The following is a 17,432-nucleotide window of genomic DNA, read 5'->3' as shown; positions in this document are numbered from 1 at the left end:
CCTGTTTCTCAGACTGGCTCAACATTGGCACCACCTGGTGACCTTAAAAACTACCGACCCTGGGACCTTCCCGTAAATTCTGATTCAGTTGGTCTGGAATGTGGCCTGTGCGTTGACTTTGTTGTTCCAAAGGCTCGCCAGGTGAACGCCAGCTTCTGCCATGATGGAGTTAACGGGTGGCAGGCTTGCCCTCCTGCTGTAAACCGCTAGGAAATTGGGGAAGAAAGGATTTAAATAACAGTTGTCAGACCACAGAAAGATGACAAAAAACCAGCACAGCGCTGTGTGACCCCTGAAGGAAGAGAAACAATGAGGTGAGCCCTCTGATTGCCTTGGCGTCCTGCCAAGGTGTGGGTAGCAGGAACTCAAGCCAGGAATATGGCAGCTTTGCTGAGCTGAGGGGATGCAGGTCAGTGTCTAGGAAGGCTGAGGTGGCTGAAACTGCGGGGCAGAGGACCAGGAAAGGATCTAGCAAAGAGAGAGCTCCAGATCTGCATAGGGGTCACCTTCAGCTCACTGCTGAACCCTAAGCCTTCCCCATGGAGGCAGAGACCCCCGGGAGCCAGGACAAGAACCACCAGGGCTGTGAGCTGCACGGCGCCACGGGCTCACTCTCGCATGGCTGGGGGCAGTCATGGTGAACACCTGCGGCTTCTCAGGCGGAGCCACCGCCAGGTGAGGGCCACCCCTCACGCCTCGAGACTTGCCCGAGAGAGCTGAAAAACAAGCCTGGGAAAGAGCAGGCTGAGCTCCTTCACCGCCAGCCGAAACCGGCTCCGACACTCTTGGAAGGAAGACGAGAGAGACGCAGACCTCCGGGTCTCAACACGAAACCCACCAACACCTGAAAAGAAGGAGAAACACAGGAAGCATCCCATGGAGAAGAGTCCGTGCCTTGCAACAGACTCGGAAATGATTAGGCTGTGAGCGTGTCGGCATACCCCGATGTGGCCACAGTTATTAGAGCTGTGCTCAAGGATTTAATGAAACATAGAGACAGAATGAGGAAAGAAACAAGAGAAAAAGAACAAATGGGAACTTTTATTGCTGAAAATACCATTGGAGTTGTTTGTAGAATACATAAATACATTATATAACTTAATAAAACCACCCAGTTAAAAAGGGTGCAAAAATTTGGCCCACCAAAAGAAGGTATATGAATGGCCAACACACCTGTGAAAAGGTGAGGACGATCATAAATTTTCGGGGGAATTAAAGGCGAAACCACCATGAGACACACCTGCACAACCGCTGCCCTGGATAGTCAGCGAGGAGTGGAGGAAATGAGACACGTGTGCTGCTGGGGACAGCGTAAAATGGTCCATCCACTTTGCAGGACTGTTGGTGGTTTCTTTGCAAGTTAAACCTATAGTTCCCGTGCAAGGAAGCAGTCTTCCTACTCGGTACTTACCCAGGAGAAATGAAAACTTGTATCTCCGCAAGACTTACACGTGAGTGTTCATCGCATTTGTTCAGGACAACCCCAAACGGGAAATAACCCCTGTGTCCAACAGCACATAAATCGATGGTTGTAGGATTGTGGAGTACTCTTGGCGATAACAAGGAACAAGCTGCAACGCACGTAGAAACAGGAATGGGTTTCATTACGCCGCCAGACACAGAAAGTACATGCTGTGTGATTCCACTTGTGTGAATTCTAGAATAAGCAAACCCATCTAGGGTGGTAGAGAGCAGATCTCTGCTTTCCCGAGGGCTGGGAGCGCTGTGAACTGCCCGACAGGGGCAGAGAGGAACTTTGGAGGGGTGATGATGGACAAGCTTTATCTTTTTTGCTGTGTCAATTATCCGAGTGTATATTTGTCAGAACTCTTTGAACTTGACACTTGGATGGGTATAATCTGTCTTCTGGAGATGGTGCTTCGCCACCATAGATTTAAGAAACGGCACCACTGCCCGCACAATGTCTGGGAGTATTCGGTCTGCAGCAGAGTTTGAGAGCTACTGCCTCGAAGGCCCTTCGTAATCTGGCCTCCGCCTGCCTCTCCATCTCAGTTCCTCCCTCTTTTTCCGTCTGTCGCTCTTTCTGCTCTGGCCGGAAGCCCGCCTGCTATGACAAGCGATTCTCCGATCGGGGCATCCCGTGTTTGCTTGCTTTGCCAAATGCAGTTCCGTTTGCCTGAAAAGTCTTTTCCCCACACCGTCTGCTTTCCCCCCAGCCCTTCGTGGAGACCCATTGCCGTCTCGCGTGTTTCCCCAGGGCCCTTCCTGCCTGGCTTGTCTCTGTGGTGTCTTCTCCTACCCTTCTGTGAGAACTTGTGGTTCCAGGCCCTGCCTTTCCATCCCTGTATCCTGGTGCACAGCTGGCCCGGAGCCAGAGGTGTCTAGTGAGCAGGAGATGCTGAATGAATGAACGAACGAACGAATGAATGGATGGATGGATGGATGGATGGATACATGGATGGTTGAAGGGATGAGGAAGCCTTCATGGAGGAAGCCAGGAAGATGGGGCTCAGAGAGGTGAGGGCAGCATCCTGATGCAGGGAAAGAGGAAAGTCGGGAGGGAGTTGCAAGGCGGTTTCATCAGTGGGTTAATATTCGCATTTATTTGCCCTTGAGTTGACACTGAGCCCTGCGAATGTTTACAGGGCATTTGGAACGAGCCATAAAGTGACATCAGAGTGCACCAGCCCACCCCTCCCCGGCACCTTATATATTAAAGATTCTGAGAAGTGACGGGGGGAAAGGAAATTAATTTTCCATTGACACTGATTTTGATCTCAGCTCATTTAAGGGCTGACCCAGGAATCTTCTACAACCAAGCAGGGACAGCATCCCGGAGACTGGACTAGACGTGCCCCGTGAGCTGCCACATTTGCCAAGAATTTCCCGTATGCGCTGTGCTTAGGAAGACAAAAGCTGGCACACAGTGTGATGTGAGGCCGCCCACGGCCTGTGGGCCATGGACGTGGCCGCTCCAGGAGACGCGACGCTGCCCTGGACGCGGAGGGTCGGGGGGAGACTCGCTTGCTGGCTCCCTCCACCCCAGCCCCCTGCCCCGCCTGTGGTTCGCTGCGCTCTTCCCAGGCGCCGGGCTAGGCTTGCTGCTCCCGCACGTGGGCTCCTAGACGTGACACCGCCGGCCCAGCATGCCAGGCCCACCTCTCCACCAGGGGAAGCGGAGGCCAGAGCGGTTGGGAAGCTGGCGCGCCGCATTCGCGTGGTGTGTGGGTGTGGGGCCCGCCGCCTCTGACCGTATTTAAGTGTCTTGAGTATCTGAGCGGTTGTGCTGCTTTGCTTCTCTGTGCTCCTTCTGACCCAGCCTCCTGCTTGAGATGATGTTTGTACCCGACAGCATTTAGAGAAATTATTTTTTGGTAAGAGAATTCTCTCAGTCTAAATGAGGGGGGCTAGATGTGAGCGCCCAGCAGACGGTTGTGGTTGTTTGTGTGTCCCTAGGGGAAATCTGGTGCAATGGAGACACACCTGGCGCTGCTGGGGCAGAGGTTGTTTCCAGCTCCAGCTGCAAGGACTTCGTGCCTTGACCTTTGCAGATCTCTCTTCTCATCTATAAAAAGCAAATGTAATACAAATCTAGTAAGACTTCATGATAATCAAGTGAAAGCATGTGCGTAACCTTTCAGCAGGTGGGTGGGCTTCACATCACGCAGATGCTCAGGGGGTCGTCTCCTTCCCAGCTCTGCTCTGCCCAGGTCCAGTCTCAGTGTTCTCTGCACTCCTGGGGACCTTAAGCTTTCAGCGTCACTGCGGACTGAATGGATGACTCTTTAGTCATTTTTGTGGCCACATTTGGGCCGGTGCCAGCGCTCTCTGGCCGGGGTGAAGAGACCCCCAGGATTCCCTTTGAAGGTGAGAACCGAGAGGCGAGGGGCTCGTGAATGGGCCCAGGCAGGACAGGTGCTCAGGCCTTTCCCTGCCTGCGGCTCCCAGCGCCCTCCCGCCTCCCTCAGGGCACGGCCTCACCTTGGGAAGTGCTCCAGGAGCTTTCCTCCTGAGGGCTGTGCGGGCAGAGGCCCTGGGCCACCGTCATTCACCTGTGATGGCAAAGCCAGCCTGTGGTGTTACTGGTGTGGGCGCCTCTCACCTCCCCGTCCTCCTAACCCCGATCCACCGCTCGGCACCTGTGGGACCTTCCTCCATCTGCCTCAGTCTCCTCATCTGTGAAGTGGGCACAGTAGGCTGCAGGTGGGAGTGCACAGGCTGGCGTGGGCCCCGCCATCCGTGTGTTGTCTGCACTAAGAAGGTGCTCAGTGTATCACAGCTGCTGCCGCAGCTGCTCCCTGCTCACCGTTAACCATTTTCAACTTTGTCTTTTGAACCAATTTCAGATTTACAAAAAAGGTGCCAAAAGAGTACAGAGAATTTATTCCTACCCTTCCCCTGGCTTCTCCAAGTGCTAATGTCCTGCGTAACCACGGTAAAGTTAGTGAGCCAGGAAAGTAACCTTAATACAATGCTCGCAACTCGTAACCCTGTTGTGGTTTTCCGGCCACTTCTCTAGCTTCCATTTTCTGGGTCAGGATTCGGTGCAGGACGGGGCAGTGCGTCTGGGAGTCAGGCATCCTTCATCCCCTCTCATCGGGATGGTCCTCAGTCCGTCGTTGTCTCCCCTGGTCTTGACACGTGAGAAGGGTACCGGCCAGCTATTTTTTTAGAGTGTCCCTCAGTTTGGGACTGTCTGATATTTCCTGGTGATTAAATGGGTGTTACGCATTTTGGGCAGGAACAGCTCAGAGCAATGTGTGCCTTTCTCAAGGCATCACCCAGGAGGCACTGGTGCCTTTATGTCTCGTTCCTGACGATGGCAACTTTGATCCCGTGGCTAAGGAGGTACCTGTCAGGTCTCTGCTCAAAAGTTGCTAGTTTTCCTCTTATTGAAAACTAAATATAAATATTGGTGGGAGGTACTCTGAGACTCTAAATATGCTGTGGGGTTCAGTGGCTGTGAGGCATCGGGGGAAGTTCCCTCTCACCCTCCCTGTGAGGAGGAGTGGGGGCAGCATGGCTCTCAGCCTGCCCACACCCGTCTCTTTAGTCTCCCCTCCCAACCCTGGGGGCTTCTTATCCGGGTGTTCCTTAGGTAGAAGGTGGGCTTGCCTCATAATGCAGTCTGGATCCCGCCCCACATTTCAGGTAAAAACAGTCCCCGAATTCCTTTTGCTTCTCATTGCAATTCTACCATTCTTTTGAAAAGGACAACTCATGTCTGGAAAGCCAGTACTGCTAGAATATTAACTATCAATACATTCAAATCGTCATCTTGGTGATAGCTGCTTTTCACTTTTCTTGGTGAAGTAGAATAACACTGAGTCAGAGCGACTATTTGGAGAAAGGAAGGAGTCACGGAACACAGTGGATCTGGGGCTCCTGGCTGTGTGGCGGTTGAGCGGGCGGCGTCCTTGCGCTTGGACCGTTGGTTTCATCTCCCCAAGAGGCCGCGAGCGTCCGCCTTCATCTTTGTCAGGAGGGAGGTGTCCTCCCTGAGGAAGCAGAGGGAGCTGAGGCTTGTTAAACCCACCGCCCTTGTTCGTTTTCTCGCTCATTGCTCACAACCGCCCAGCAGGGAGGGGGCCCTCGTCGTGTCATCGCGCAGAGGAGCCTGAAGCTGGAGCGAGGCCGCCTGCCCCGGGCACCCAGCCAGCAAGTGCACGGCGGCGTCTGACCGCGCACGGGTCCTCGGGCTCCCGGCTGCCACCTTTCTCTTCCTCAGCCGTGCCCCCGGCAGGGTGGCCAGAGGCAAGGACTCAAGGGAGGCAGGAAACCAAACGCCTTGGCGGCGGCTTGGCTCCCATTTGGGGAGGAAGTTCTCTGCCCTCGTTGTGCATCTGTTTTGTTTTTAATACTAATGATCCTTTGCGATGACTTATTGACTGTTCACTAATCCTGGCTTACCTCTGGCTTAATGTTTTCAGCTGACACAGAACGTTACTCCTTTGTCATTTATATTATTTAGCTATTCTTAGCCTTTAGAGTGAATGTGTCTTAGGTGAGTGTAATTAGAAAGGCATATTTAGCCCACAAGGGATAATTTTCTCTTATGCAGCTGTGCATTAAGGAAAAAAAGCATCTGCGGGACTATAAGGTTTCCATTCATAATAGAGATTTATTCTCCCAGAGGCTAGGAAGCTGTAATCCTCTGAAAGCTCTTTATATCAATGCTGAAGGTACTCCTTTCATTCATTTATTTATTTAATTGGTAAGCGATGATTGAACTCCTCCATTGGGCAGCGTGCCAGGCTGTGCGCCAGCCCTGGGGGCACCGCCGTGCCTGGAGGGACTCTCAGGGCTGGGCCTGAATTTAGGTGGGTTATAATGACTGTTTCTACAGCGGTGCCATGGCTGTCTATTACAGGGAGTTAGGAGTTGGGCAGGTGTGGCATTAAATTCTGCCTTGGACAAGCTTTGCGACTGGCTGGACAAATCACAAGTCCAAGCCACAGTTTCTTTTTTTTTTTTTTGAATTTTTAAATTGTATTTATTTTTCTATACAGCAGGTTCTTATTAGTCATCCATTTTATACACATCAGTGTCTACACGTCAGTCCCAATCTCCCAATTCATCCCACCCCCACCCCACCCCGCCACTTACCCCCCTTGGTGCCCATACATTTGTTCTCTACATCTCAAGCCACAGTTTTATTATCAGCACGTGGGAGGCTCTGTCGGCCAATGGCCTTGAGAGGTGAGGTCTTCAGAGTCAGTGGCTAAGTGTAAAGCCATGTCTGGGTCTGTTGTGACTTGTTTCTGTCATTGTGGTTCAGCTGCTTGTGGCCCAGCACTCAGTCCCAGGCCCTGAGGGAGCTCTGGCCAGAGCTCGGCGGCTGGCCTGCCAGGGTGCCCTGCTTGTCTCCACTGGTCCACGTCCCATCTTTCCTGCCTTCATGCAGCTGGGGTCCAACGTCACACTGGCAAAGGGTCAGCCTGGTTTCCTCTTGTCTCCAGCCTCTTCCGGAACAGTCTGACCCCCTCCTCATGCTCTCGGCAGGGCGTGCGGCATGGTGGACAGCCCGGGACGGGGCTCAGTGGACGTCTCTTGGACAGTCGGGGTGGTGGCTTTCCCTGGCCTGCCGAGGAACCGTGGAAGGTGGGTGGTGTTAGACTGTCAGCCCCAGGCTGTCTTCACACGGGTAACAGGGTTTGAGAGGAGCCCAGCTAGCACCCTGCTTGCACAATCTAAGTTTGGAACATCAGAGAGGTGTGTGCAGGAGTGGCATGGTCAGCTCACCAACCCGGAGAAGCTAGGTGGGAGGGCCGGCCTGGCTGTGGCCACGTGGGCTCCCCAGCGCCTCACCGTGGAATTAGCGTGTCCACACAATCAAGGGCAGAGCTGAAGTCCATGATTCTCACCCGCAGGGCCGGCTCTAGGACTCGGGCCAGCCTGCAGGGCCAGTGGAGGACAGGGAAGGGGTAGAGCCCACAAGACCCATCCTTTCCCATCTCACCAGTCAGGGAGGCTGTCCTCCTCTCCCCATCTGCACGTGGTGGCTCTCAGAGTGTGGTCTATGGACCAGTAGCTTCAGCATCCTGGGCTCTCCTTAGAAGTGCAAATTCTCGGGCCCCGTCTGGACCTGCAAATCAGAAACGCTGCTGTGGGGCCCAGCACTGTGTTGAAACGAGCTCTCCTGGGGACTGACACGAGTTCTGGGGTAGAGCTCCTCAGTGAGGAGAGGTGCCGGGCAGAGGTGGGCTATAAAATCCAACCAGAGAACCCCGGTATTGGTCTCTCAGGCCTCAGGGTGGCCAGTGGGAGTTGGGGTAGCCAGTGTTTTCCATGTGAACCAGGGCATGGAAGAGTGAGGGAGAGAGTCCTCGGGGAAAGTCCTTCACGTGGAAACAGGAGAACGGAGAACACGCTCTCTCCGCAGAGGGGTGGTCTGGGACATGCTGCTTAATCTTCCTTAAGCCTCCTTCCCTCACCTGCAAAATGGGGCTAATGAGCTCTTCTCTGAAGGATTTTGAGGCTTAAACTACACGATGCATAAAGAAAGTGGAATTCAATGTATAGTAATAGATGGCCATTAAAATGCAGTTTTATTTCCTTAACCTCCTTTCCTGTTGGCCGAGATGTTCTGGAGGATCTCAAAATGGGAGAGCAGATTATAGACCAGAAGAAGAAATTCTAGGTGCCAGAGTCAGCCTTTGCTGTCGGGGACAGAAGCCCAACAGAGGGCTTACAAGGGCGCCCCTCAGTCTCAGCTGCTCAGCTTTCATCCTGGGCGTGGGACTCCTGAGGTCTGGGCAGGACAGGCGGCTCTGGTCTTGGCCTGTTGTACCAACTGAGCTGGAAAAGAATTCTGTAAAGCAGCTGTTAAATTGCCTCCCACTGTGAAGATAAAGGGTGGAGGTTCCGAGGGGGGTGGGATTTACCAGGGTCACCTGCTCCGGGGACCTAGAAGTGCCATGGCTGGCCAAGCGTCAGAAAGTTTGTCTTCTGTTTAGAGAAGGACGTTTGCTGGAGTGAGAAAGGGGCAAAGGCCACAGGCTAGAAGGGTTGTTGAATAACTGAAAACATCAGCAGAAATAAATTAAATCAGGAGCAGCCCAGTTCCAGGGAAAGCAGAGCCTCGTGACACGCGGGCTTTGCAGTGGTCACTGCCTTGTAACCTGAGTAGCCTCGTCGGGCTTCGGCAGCCTCTGATTCTTGTACGTCTCTGGCGTAAAGCCGTAATTTCATCTCAGCCATCTGAAAGAATGAGTGTCCATGCTTCCAGCCCAGGTTAACAGACCATGTGGGCCCAGGCCTATCAAAGAGGCAGCGCACAGCGAAGGGACCTGACTACGGTTCCACACTCGAGGTTGGAATGCCATTAGGCGCTTAACGAAGGTGCCACGGTGTGAGTCTGATGAGATCAAAGGCAGACCTGTTGTCGCGGATTTAACGTTGGATGGGATCTTATAGTGCACTTGGCATTGGGCCCGGAGTCTTAGGGTGGACTTGAGCTCTCTGTCCCGCCCATACCCATGAAGGGCAGGTGCCAGGTCTAATGGTGGAACGCCGGGAGTCCTCTCCCTGTGGGCCCTCGGCTGAGGTGGGGACAACAGGCACTGACTTGTGTCCTGTGGAGGAGGGCGCACGATGCACCCTACGTTTCTCACATTAGAGAAGGTTGTCACAGGTGTGGGAAAATGAGAATGAATCTTGTGGTGTAAATTTGGAACTTGAGGTATCACTCTGAACTCCCTGTTTATTTCTGTATCTTATATATATACTTACATCCATATCTATCTACAGCAAGGTGCCAATATATATGTATGTATGTATGTATGTACAGACACATATTTCTCAGGTTTGTTCACTGGAAAAGCCTTGAAGCAAGAGCATCTTAGTAGCAAAAGAAAATTGTGTTGTTAGAAAATTGTCAATGGATGCTAAAGCTAGTGAGTGAGAGTTTAATGAGGAATAAGGTATTTATCACCTCTCAAAGCATCTCCACACAAATTGCTTGTTAATTACTAATGGAAAAATAGGAACAGAACTTGCAGACACCATTATCGTCATTATTTCATTATCTATCTATCTATCTATGTATCTATCTATCTTCTGTCTCTATCTGAAGAGAGGGAATTTAAAAATGAGAGAAGATGTGAAAAGTTGTTGAGTTGGGTAACGGGGTGGTTTTTGTACTTTCCTTTCAAATTTTCTGTCACTTTGAGATAATATTGAAGTTAAAAGTTTAAAAGATAAACCTTAAAATCATAGAGGAAAACAGGGGAGAATAATATTTTATAACCTTGGAGTGTGGAGAGTGTTTCTAACCATGATTCAGGAGCCATGAAAAAGGTGCAAGGGACATGAAAAAGAAGACTGATGCATTAACTGCAAAAAAATTAAACATTTCTGCAAGGCGAAGAACATCGTAAATAAACCCAAAGATACTATCCAAATGTGAAAAAATATTTGCAGCTTATATCAGACAAGGAGTAATTTCCTCAATATATAAAACCTCCTAGATATCTGGAAGAAAAAACCTGACAGGTCAATTAAAAAAAAGAATGGTCAAATGATGTGAACATGCGCTCACAACAAAAAAGATGAAACGGCTGCTTTTCTTGGTACCAGAAATCAGACTTTTGGCCTTTTAACAGTCCCCAGACACATCTTCCTCCATCTGGACCTCATGTCCTGACCCTTCTCAGTCACCAGGGGACTTCTGGGCTTCTTGAGGAGGAGCTGTTTTGATGGTTGGTGTTGCTCAGATCCATTCCTACTAGAAGGATGTTTTAGTTTATGAATCCAATGTCTTCACTTAGCAGGAGGCTCTTCAGGTTTTCTATTTCTTGTTGGTTCCGTTGGTAACGTGCCCATTTTACCTGAGTTGTTGAATCTATTGGCACTGAATTGTCTACACTCTTTCTTTACCGTCTTTTTCATGTGAGCACGATCTGTACAGATACTCGTTTTCATTCCTGATGTTAGTAATTAGTTTCTCACTTCTTTTTTCCTTGATCAGCCTAACTTAGAGGATTGTCACTTTTATTGATATTTTCACAAAATAGGTTTTAGCTTAATTGATTTTTTTCTCCCATTATTTGTCCGATTTCTATTTAATAATTGCCCAGTCCTCCCTTCCTTGCTGGGTTGTTTGCTCTTCCTATCCAACTCTACACCTGACACACACGGGCTTTGTTCCCCTGTATCCTGGTATATACTAGGACGCTCCTCTCTGATGTAATATATCACAACTGTCTTAGATATCTAGGGGCTTGTGTCTTTGACTAGACCTGAGCAAGCCCTCAGGGGTGGCATCGTGTCATCTGCCATAGTCCCTTACACTTAGTAGACATTCATTCGGGGTCAGTGAGTGAATGAGTGGGTGGATGAATGAATGAATGAATGCTGTTCTGAGCAGTTTGCATACATGAAAGAGAGAGGGCTGTGCAGCCATGCAGCTCTGCATTTGAACCCTGGATGTGCTACTCCCCGGGTGTGTGGCATAGGCCAGTCACCTAACTGCTTGTTTGCGAAAACTGGGCTTTCCTTGTAGGGCTCATAACATTAGAGCCCATGTGTGAAGACAACTTAGCATTGCATTTGACACTTAGTAGGTGCCCAATAAAAGGTAGCTCTTGAAAGACCTTTCATTTTAGCTCAAATAATAAATTATATTGATAGTATACCTAGAAAGTAACTTTTCTCTAATTCTTTGCCCATTTCTGATTTTTATAATAGTCTTCCCTCAAAGTAAAGACCATCGCATGTTCTAAGAAGGGAAAGTCTTATGGCAGAGTACTGCATTGTTTCTCCTTATGTTTTGATGAAATAAAGCTTGGACATCCTTTGTCTTTTATCACCCCACTTTATGGCTTTATTAAGATATTCTAATTTTGGGGGACTGAGGTTTTTTTTTTTTTTTTTTAATCAAGGAAGAAAGGCAGTAATACTCAATTTTAGAAAATCTTTTCTGTGCTTGATTTTCATAAATTACATATTTTCCCCCATAATTATATCTTTTCCTTGCTTCTCTACAGAGTAAATAAACAGCCAATTCCAAGAAGATAAAAACACAGACTATTTCTTCTTTGTTATATGGTACTTGACAGTTCTCTATCTCTGTGTATTTTTTGTTCATTTCCCAGGTGATTTCTACTCTATCACTACCTGGAGACAACTTTTAAGTTTACCTTAAAAAACAAAAAAGACAGTGTGACATTTTTATTACTTCACAGATTTTGGCTTTTCAAGGCCATAATTGAGAACCTGTTTATTTCCTTGACCACCATGCTTGCAATTTGTGGAAGCTGCCATGTATGTGTTGGGTGATGGATTGGTTTTATTTGCTTATTTATCAGTTAATTTACTCAGACATTCATTGACTCAACATTTAGTGAGCTTTCTGGGATCAGGGACCAGACTGTATTCATTGTTCTAAGCACAGATCCTGGCACTCAGAAAGTACCCGGGAAGTGACTGAAAAGAGGAATGAAAGAATAGACCAAACAGATGAGAGTCAGCTGGACTGAGAAAGTCGTTCCAGAAAGGTTTATTTGGATGTGTGTATGAGGGGGTCTTACCTTCTGCTCACAAACAAGGGTTTTCAGAAGTATAAGACATAAAATTGGCAATCCTTTTGAGAGGACGGTACAGTGCTTTATGCTATGGGAAAATTTGGGACTTTGGTGAAACCAAAATATGATCCTTGAGTATTTTTTAAAAATCTGTATTTCACGGAGTCCTTTTAAAGTAAGGCAGTGTAGCCATCTTACTGGAGAAGGCATGGCTTTTGAGAGGCCATGAAGTAGGAGTAACATTTATACAGGTTGAGAGAATTAGTAGGACCAAAGTTCAAGGGACCCTGTAAACACATAGGTCTTGAGGAGTGGTGGGAGGTGAGTTGGAACAATGAGCTTTTAAAATGGGACTGAGGAACTTGAATAGACATTTCTCCAACGAAGATGTACAAATGGCCAGTAAGCATATAAAAAGATAGTCAACATCATTAGTCGTTAGGCGAATGCACATCAAAACCAAAATGAGATACCACTTCACCCCCATTAGGATGGTGATTATTAAAAAACAGACCAAGCAAACAGGAAAAAAAAACAAGCATTGTTGAGGATGTAGAGAGATTGGAATCCTTGTGCATTGCTGGTAGCAATGTGAAATGGTGCAGCCATTGTGGAAAATGGTATAGTGATTCCTTAAAGAGATTAGATACAGAATTATCATGTGATCTAGCAGTTCCACTTCTGGGGATATGCCCAAAGGAATTGAAAGCAGGGTCTCAAACAGATATTCGTACACCCATGTTCATAGCAGCATTATTCACAATAGCCAAAAAGTAGAAGCAACGTAAGTGCTCGTTGACAGGTGAGTGGATAAACAACACGTGGTATATCCATTCAGTGGAATATTATTCAGCCTTAAAAAGGAATTAAGTTCTGATATAAGCTATAGCACAGATGAACCTTGGAAACACTATGCTGAGGAAATAAGCTAGTCACAACAGGACAAAAATGCAATGATTCCACTTACATGAGGTATCTGGATTAGTCAAATCCATGGAGACAGAAAGTAGATGGTGGGTGCCAGGAGCTGGGGGAGAGGGGAGTAGATTTGTTTTGTGTAATTTGTATAGAGTTTCAGTTTGGGAAGATGAGAAATTCTGGACATGGACGGTGGTGATGGTTATACAACCATGTGGAAGTACTTAATGCACAAAACCACACGCTTAATGGTGGTTAAAACAATGGTTAAAACAATAAATTTTATGTTACGAGCATTTTACCACGATATGAAAAATGTTAAATAAAATAAATGGCACTGAGGGCTTCCCTGGTGGCGCAGTGGTTGGGAGTCCGCCTGCCGATGCAGGGGACGCGGGTTCGTGCCCCGGTCCGGGAAGATCCCACATGCCGCGGAGCGGCTGGGCCCGTGAGCCATGGCCGCTGAGCCTGCGCGTCCGGAGCCTGTCCTCCGCGACGGGAGAGGCCACAGCAGGGAGAGGCCCGCGTAGCGCAAAAAATAAATAAATAAAAAATAAATAAATAAACAAATGGCATTGAAACACGTTTCACATTTCCTCCTGTTTTAAGCCGTGTTGCCTTAGGGTGTCAGGTGGTGACGTCGCAGAAGGAGAAAGGAACCTATTTAGTGAGTGCATATATGTCCTGCTACTTCGTTTTCTCACTGAATCTTCATTAAAGTCCAGTGAGATAGGTGTTAATTATTGTCCCCACTTAACACTTGAGAAACCGAGGCTGAGAATGGTGAAACACTACGCCAGGCTCCCTTGCCTGTCTCTGGAATTTCTGTACTCTGGCCTTCCCAGAGGAAAACCACTCTCCACCTAGGTGGCCTCTGACAGCATGCATACACAGGTGGTTTTCTTTAGTTCTAAATAATTGTGTAGCTGTGGCTGCCTCTCTTCTGGAGAGGGGAAGCCGGTCAGTGAAAGCAATGACTGAGGGCTAAATGCCGTGTCTTGCCTGGAAGGCTTATTGAAGTGTGACTCTTGAAGCGTAGGGAGGAGAGCAGGAGGACAGGTGGGCAGGCACCTGCTCTGCCGTTGGCAAGTGTGGCTTCTCTTGGCTCTTGCAGGTGGGAATGTGCTTGAGTCCCCACCTTGAACACGTGGTTTTGAGGCTCCCGTCCGGCACTGTCAGCCCCAGACAATGCTCTGAGCTCACCCTCACTCTTCCCTTTCTGGAAAAGGCTTCCACTAGGGTCATTAGTGACCAGTTCATCGCCATTGGTGTGATGGCCGCTTTCTCAGACCCTTTTTACGTGGATTGGCTGCAGCAATGGGCATTCTGGCCCTTCATCCCAGAGCTCCTCCCTCCTTGGGTTTCCAAGACACCAGCCTGTTGTCTCTTGTTGCTTGTGCTTTTGGTGTCATGTCTGCGAAACCATTCCTAATCCAAGGTCATGAAGATTTCCTCCTGTTTTCTTCTTAGTGTTTTATCGGTAAACTTTTTATGTGAGGGACCGTATAGTAAATATTTTAGCTTTGCTGGCTGCCTAGGGTCTCTGTCGCGTATTCTTCTTTGGTTTTGTCGTTTGTTTTGTTTTACAACCTTTTAAAAATGTGAAAACTGTTCTCAGCTCCAGGGCATACAGAACCAGGCTGCGGGCCAGATCTGGCCCTTGGGCCATAGTGTGCTGACGCCTGTTTTAGGACCTTACCGGGGAAGGCTGAGTCATTTTAGTGAGAAGTTGAGCTGGGTTTGAGATTTCCTGTTGCTATGGTTACCCTTGGTGCAGCACAGGCTCCGAATTGTGCTGGGGGAAGGGGAAGAAAGTCGGGGCTGCTGAGGTAGGTACCAGGGGTTTTTCCCATAATGGTCCTCCATCCTCAGCCCTGAGCCCTCCCTGCCCACCAGCACCTGGCCGGGGTCTCTCCACACCTTCACGCCACCCCCAGAGGCTTCTTACTGGGTGCCTGCTAGGTCTGTGCCAGGAGCAGCTGGGGCCCTCTTGCTGTCCTCGTGCTGCCTCAGTCCTAGGTCGGAGCCGTGCCCCTGGATCCTGCGTGTGGGCTCTCGGCGTTCCTGCCCTTCCCCCAGGAGTAGCCATCCCCTGCCTGGTATAGTGGTGGGCAGTGTGTATGAATGGGTTTCCTGCCTCTGTCTCTAGTGGCATTGCTTTAGGATCCTGGCTTGGGACCGGCTCCTGGCCCTCCCAGCAGCGTCTGCCCTCCCCTCACTAGAACGGATGTTTACCCCTGTCTTTGTGCCCTTGGCATTGGCTCCCCCTCCTCCGGAAGCTCAAGATTTTGCTTTAGAGGAGAGAAGGGTCTGGATGGGGTCGGGATGGGGGTAGGGGATTGGAGCTGGGGTTTCTGTTTCTTGTTCTTCCTATGGTGGCTCCTGACCCCTTCTGCCAGGCCTGTACCACCAGGGAGGCTCCCCTGCACTCCTGCCCCTGCCAGTCCTTTGTGTAAGCCCCCAGGGAGGTCCTCGGAGAAGACCCGGAGTGGGTGGGAACTGTCCTTGGGCCTGGAGAGTCCTCACTATCAATAGAGCCCCTACTCAGCCTTTAGCAGTTCATTAACGTCTGAGCTGATTCCTTCCTGCCAGCTTGTATGGTGGCTGCCTCTGCCCCTGGTGAGATGTGTCCCCACCCTGTCCCTCCTGGAAGGACCTTGTTCCTCCTTGGCCTTCTGGCTATGTGGTTGCCCTGTGACCTTATCTCTGTGGGTTCAAGGAAGTGTCATGAGTTTGTAGCTTGTCAGCCTTACTCGCTGTTAGCCTGGGAGCCACGTTCTAGCTCCTTGATGGGAGTCCCTCCTCCCCCCTCAACCTGATCTGTGTGTTTAAGTGATGCTGATTGAAATGTGTTTTTCTCTCCCAAATGCTATATCCCATCACAGAGTAATTCTGGAGCTCCTTTCCATTCGTGTTTCCAGGCTGAGAATTGTAGGTGTTAGATACAGGGCATCATGGGAGGAAAGATGGTACCAGATGTCAGGTGCCAGGTGCCAGCCCTGGGTGAGAGTTGCCCGTGGTAATAACGTTACCAGTTGGGATAATCTTCAGCCTTACCTGAGTGAAGTCCGCTGCCTGGGGGAATGGCGGGCAACAGAGAGTACTAACTTACCATTTTTTACATCTTTTTAGACCCTGGAAGCTATCCTGAATTTCAAATACTCCGGAGGCCCGGGCCACATTGAAGGATATTACAGGAACCTCTCGCTGGGGCTGCACGTAGAGGTTGAGCCATCTGTATTCTTCACACGAGTCAGTACGCTGCCGGCAACCAGGTAAATGCACCTCTGCTCTTTGACTGCCGTGTTCTAGAGTCTGAGGGCGCTATGTTTGGAATTCTGACCTTAGTGTTCGTTGTGGTCCCCCTGTCCACTGTGCTGAGTTATTTAGCCTCCCCAGGTCTTCTTCAGGAAGACAGGCAGTGTAGAGCGATGCCGCTTCATTGAGACGGGAGTGCCTGGACTTCGCACCTTTCACGCGCTGTAGTGATACTGTTGGCGGCGCGAAGACAGGCAGTGTAGAGCGATGCCGCTTCATTGAGACGGGAGTGCCTGGACTTCATACCTTTCACGCGCTGTAGTAATACTGTTGGTGGCGCGGTATGCTTGCCTCTGGTGGTCACCGTGCAGGACAGGGCTCCCGCCCGTTGTCCTGAGCCTGGAGCTCACTCCAGTCTGGTTCAGCTCTCCTGTTAGCAGGGGCTCAGCCGATGGCTCTCTGTCTTGGAGACTTCTGGAGGCGTCCAGCACATCTGTCTGTGTCACTTCGGGCGCCCCAGGAGGACTGTGCAGGCAGGGCCAGGCTGCCCAGCGTCTCAGCCCCATCTTTGCGGAGCTCCCAGCCATCTGGAGCGTGGGGTCATTTCTGCCCAGAGCACCCTACTTGCAAGAGGCTTTCTCTCTTGATTACTTCTCCAGGCCCAGTCTTCCTTTAAGGAGAAAGAAACCAGTTTGTCTACTTCAAACCCAGAAGTGGTCAGAGATAGTAGACGTTATTCCTCCCTTAGGTGGGAGAATGACAGTCCCTCACCCCCGAATTTGACCTGTGATGAACTGGGAGCAGTGGGGTCCGAAGCACTGGGTGGGGCTCCAGCCAAATGGAGACCCTCTGGGGTCAGATTCCTGCCCAGGTGGGAGCCGCCCTGGAAGGCAGGTCCTGATCGCCCCCCGGGCATGTCCACACTCTCACGTCCAGGGGCACGTTCCATCTTGGGGTAGGATAGAGTGGGCTCCTATTACTTGTTTTTCTTTTTTAATAAATGTATTTATTTTTGGCGGCATTGGATCTTTGCCGCCGCGCACAGGCTTTCTCAGGTTTCGGAGAGCGGGGCTACTCTTTGTTGCGGTGCGCGGGCTTCTCATCGCGGTGTCTTCTCTTGTGGCGGAGCACAGGCTCTAGGTGCGTGGGCTTCAGTAGTTGTGGCTCGCGGGCTCTAGAGCTCAGCCTCAGTAGTTGTGGCACACGGGTTTAGTTGCTCCGCGGCCTGTGGGATCTTTCCGGACCAGGGCTCGAACCCGTGTCCCCTGCATT

At 50.0% G+C, this 17,432-nt stretch overlaps 1 protein-coding gene across 3 annotated transcripts in view; it reads left to right on the top strand.

Moving 5' to 3' along the window:
* The window catches only part of TRAPPC9 (trafficking protein particle complex subunit 9), a 499,958-nt gene that overhangs the window by 286,827 nt on the left and 195,699 nt on the right, over positions 1–17,432 (top strand). For all 3 annotated transcript variants that reach the window (XM_033843254.2, XM_033843252.2, XM_033843253.2), the window contains one exon: positions 16,035–16,177. In XM_033843254.2, coding sequence (XP_033699145.1) covers positions 16,035–16,177 — 143 coding nt within the window. The remainder of the gene's footprint in view (positions 1–16,034; positions 16,178–17,432) is intronic.

Source organism: Tursiops truncatus, chromosome 17 (assembly GCF_011762595.2).
Source record: "Tursiops truncatus isolate mTurTru1 chromosome 17, mTurTru1.mat.Y, whole genome shotgun sequence".
Taxonomy (NCBI): Eukaryota; Metazoa; Chordata; class Mammalia; order Artiodactyla; family Delphinidae; genus Tursiops; species Tursiops truncatus.
This window is presented reverse-complemented; position numbering and strand designations above follow the sequence as displayed.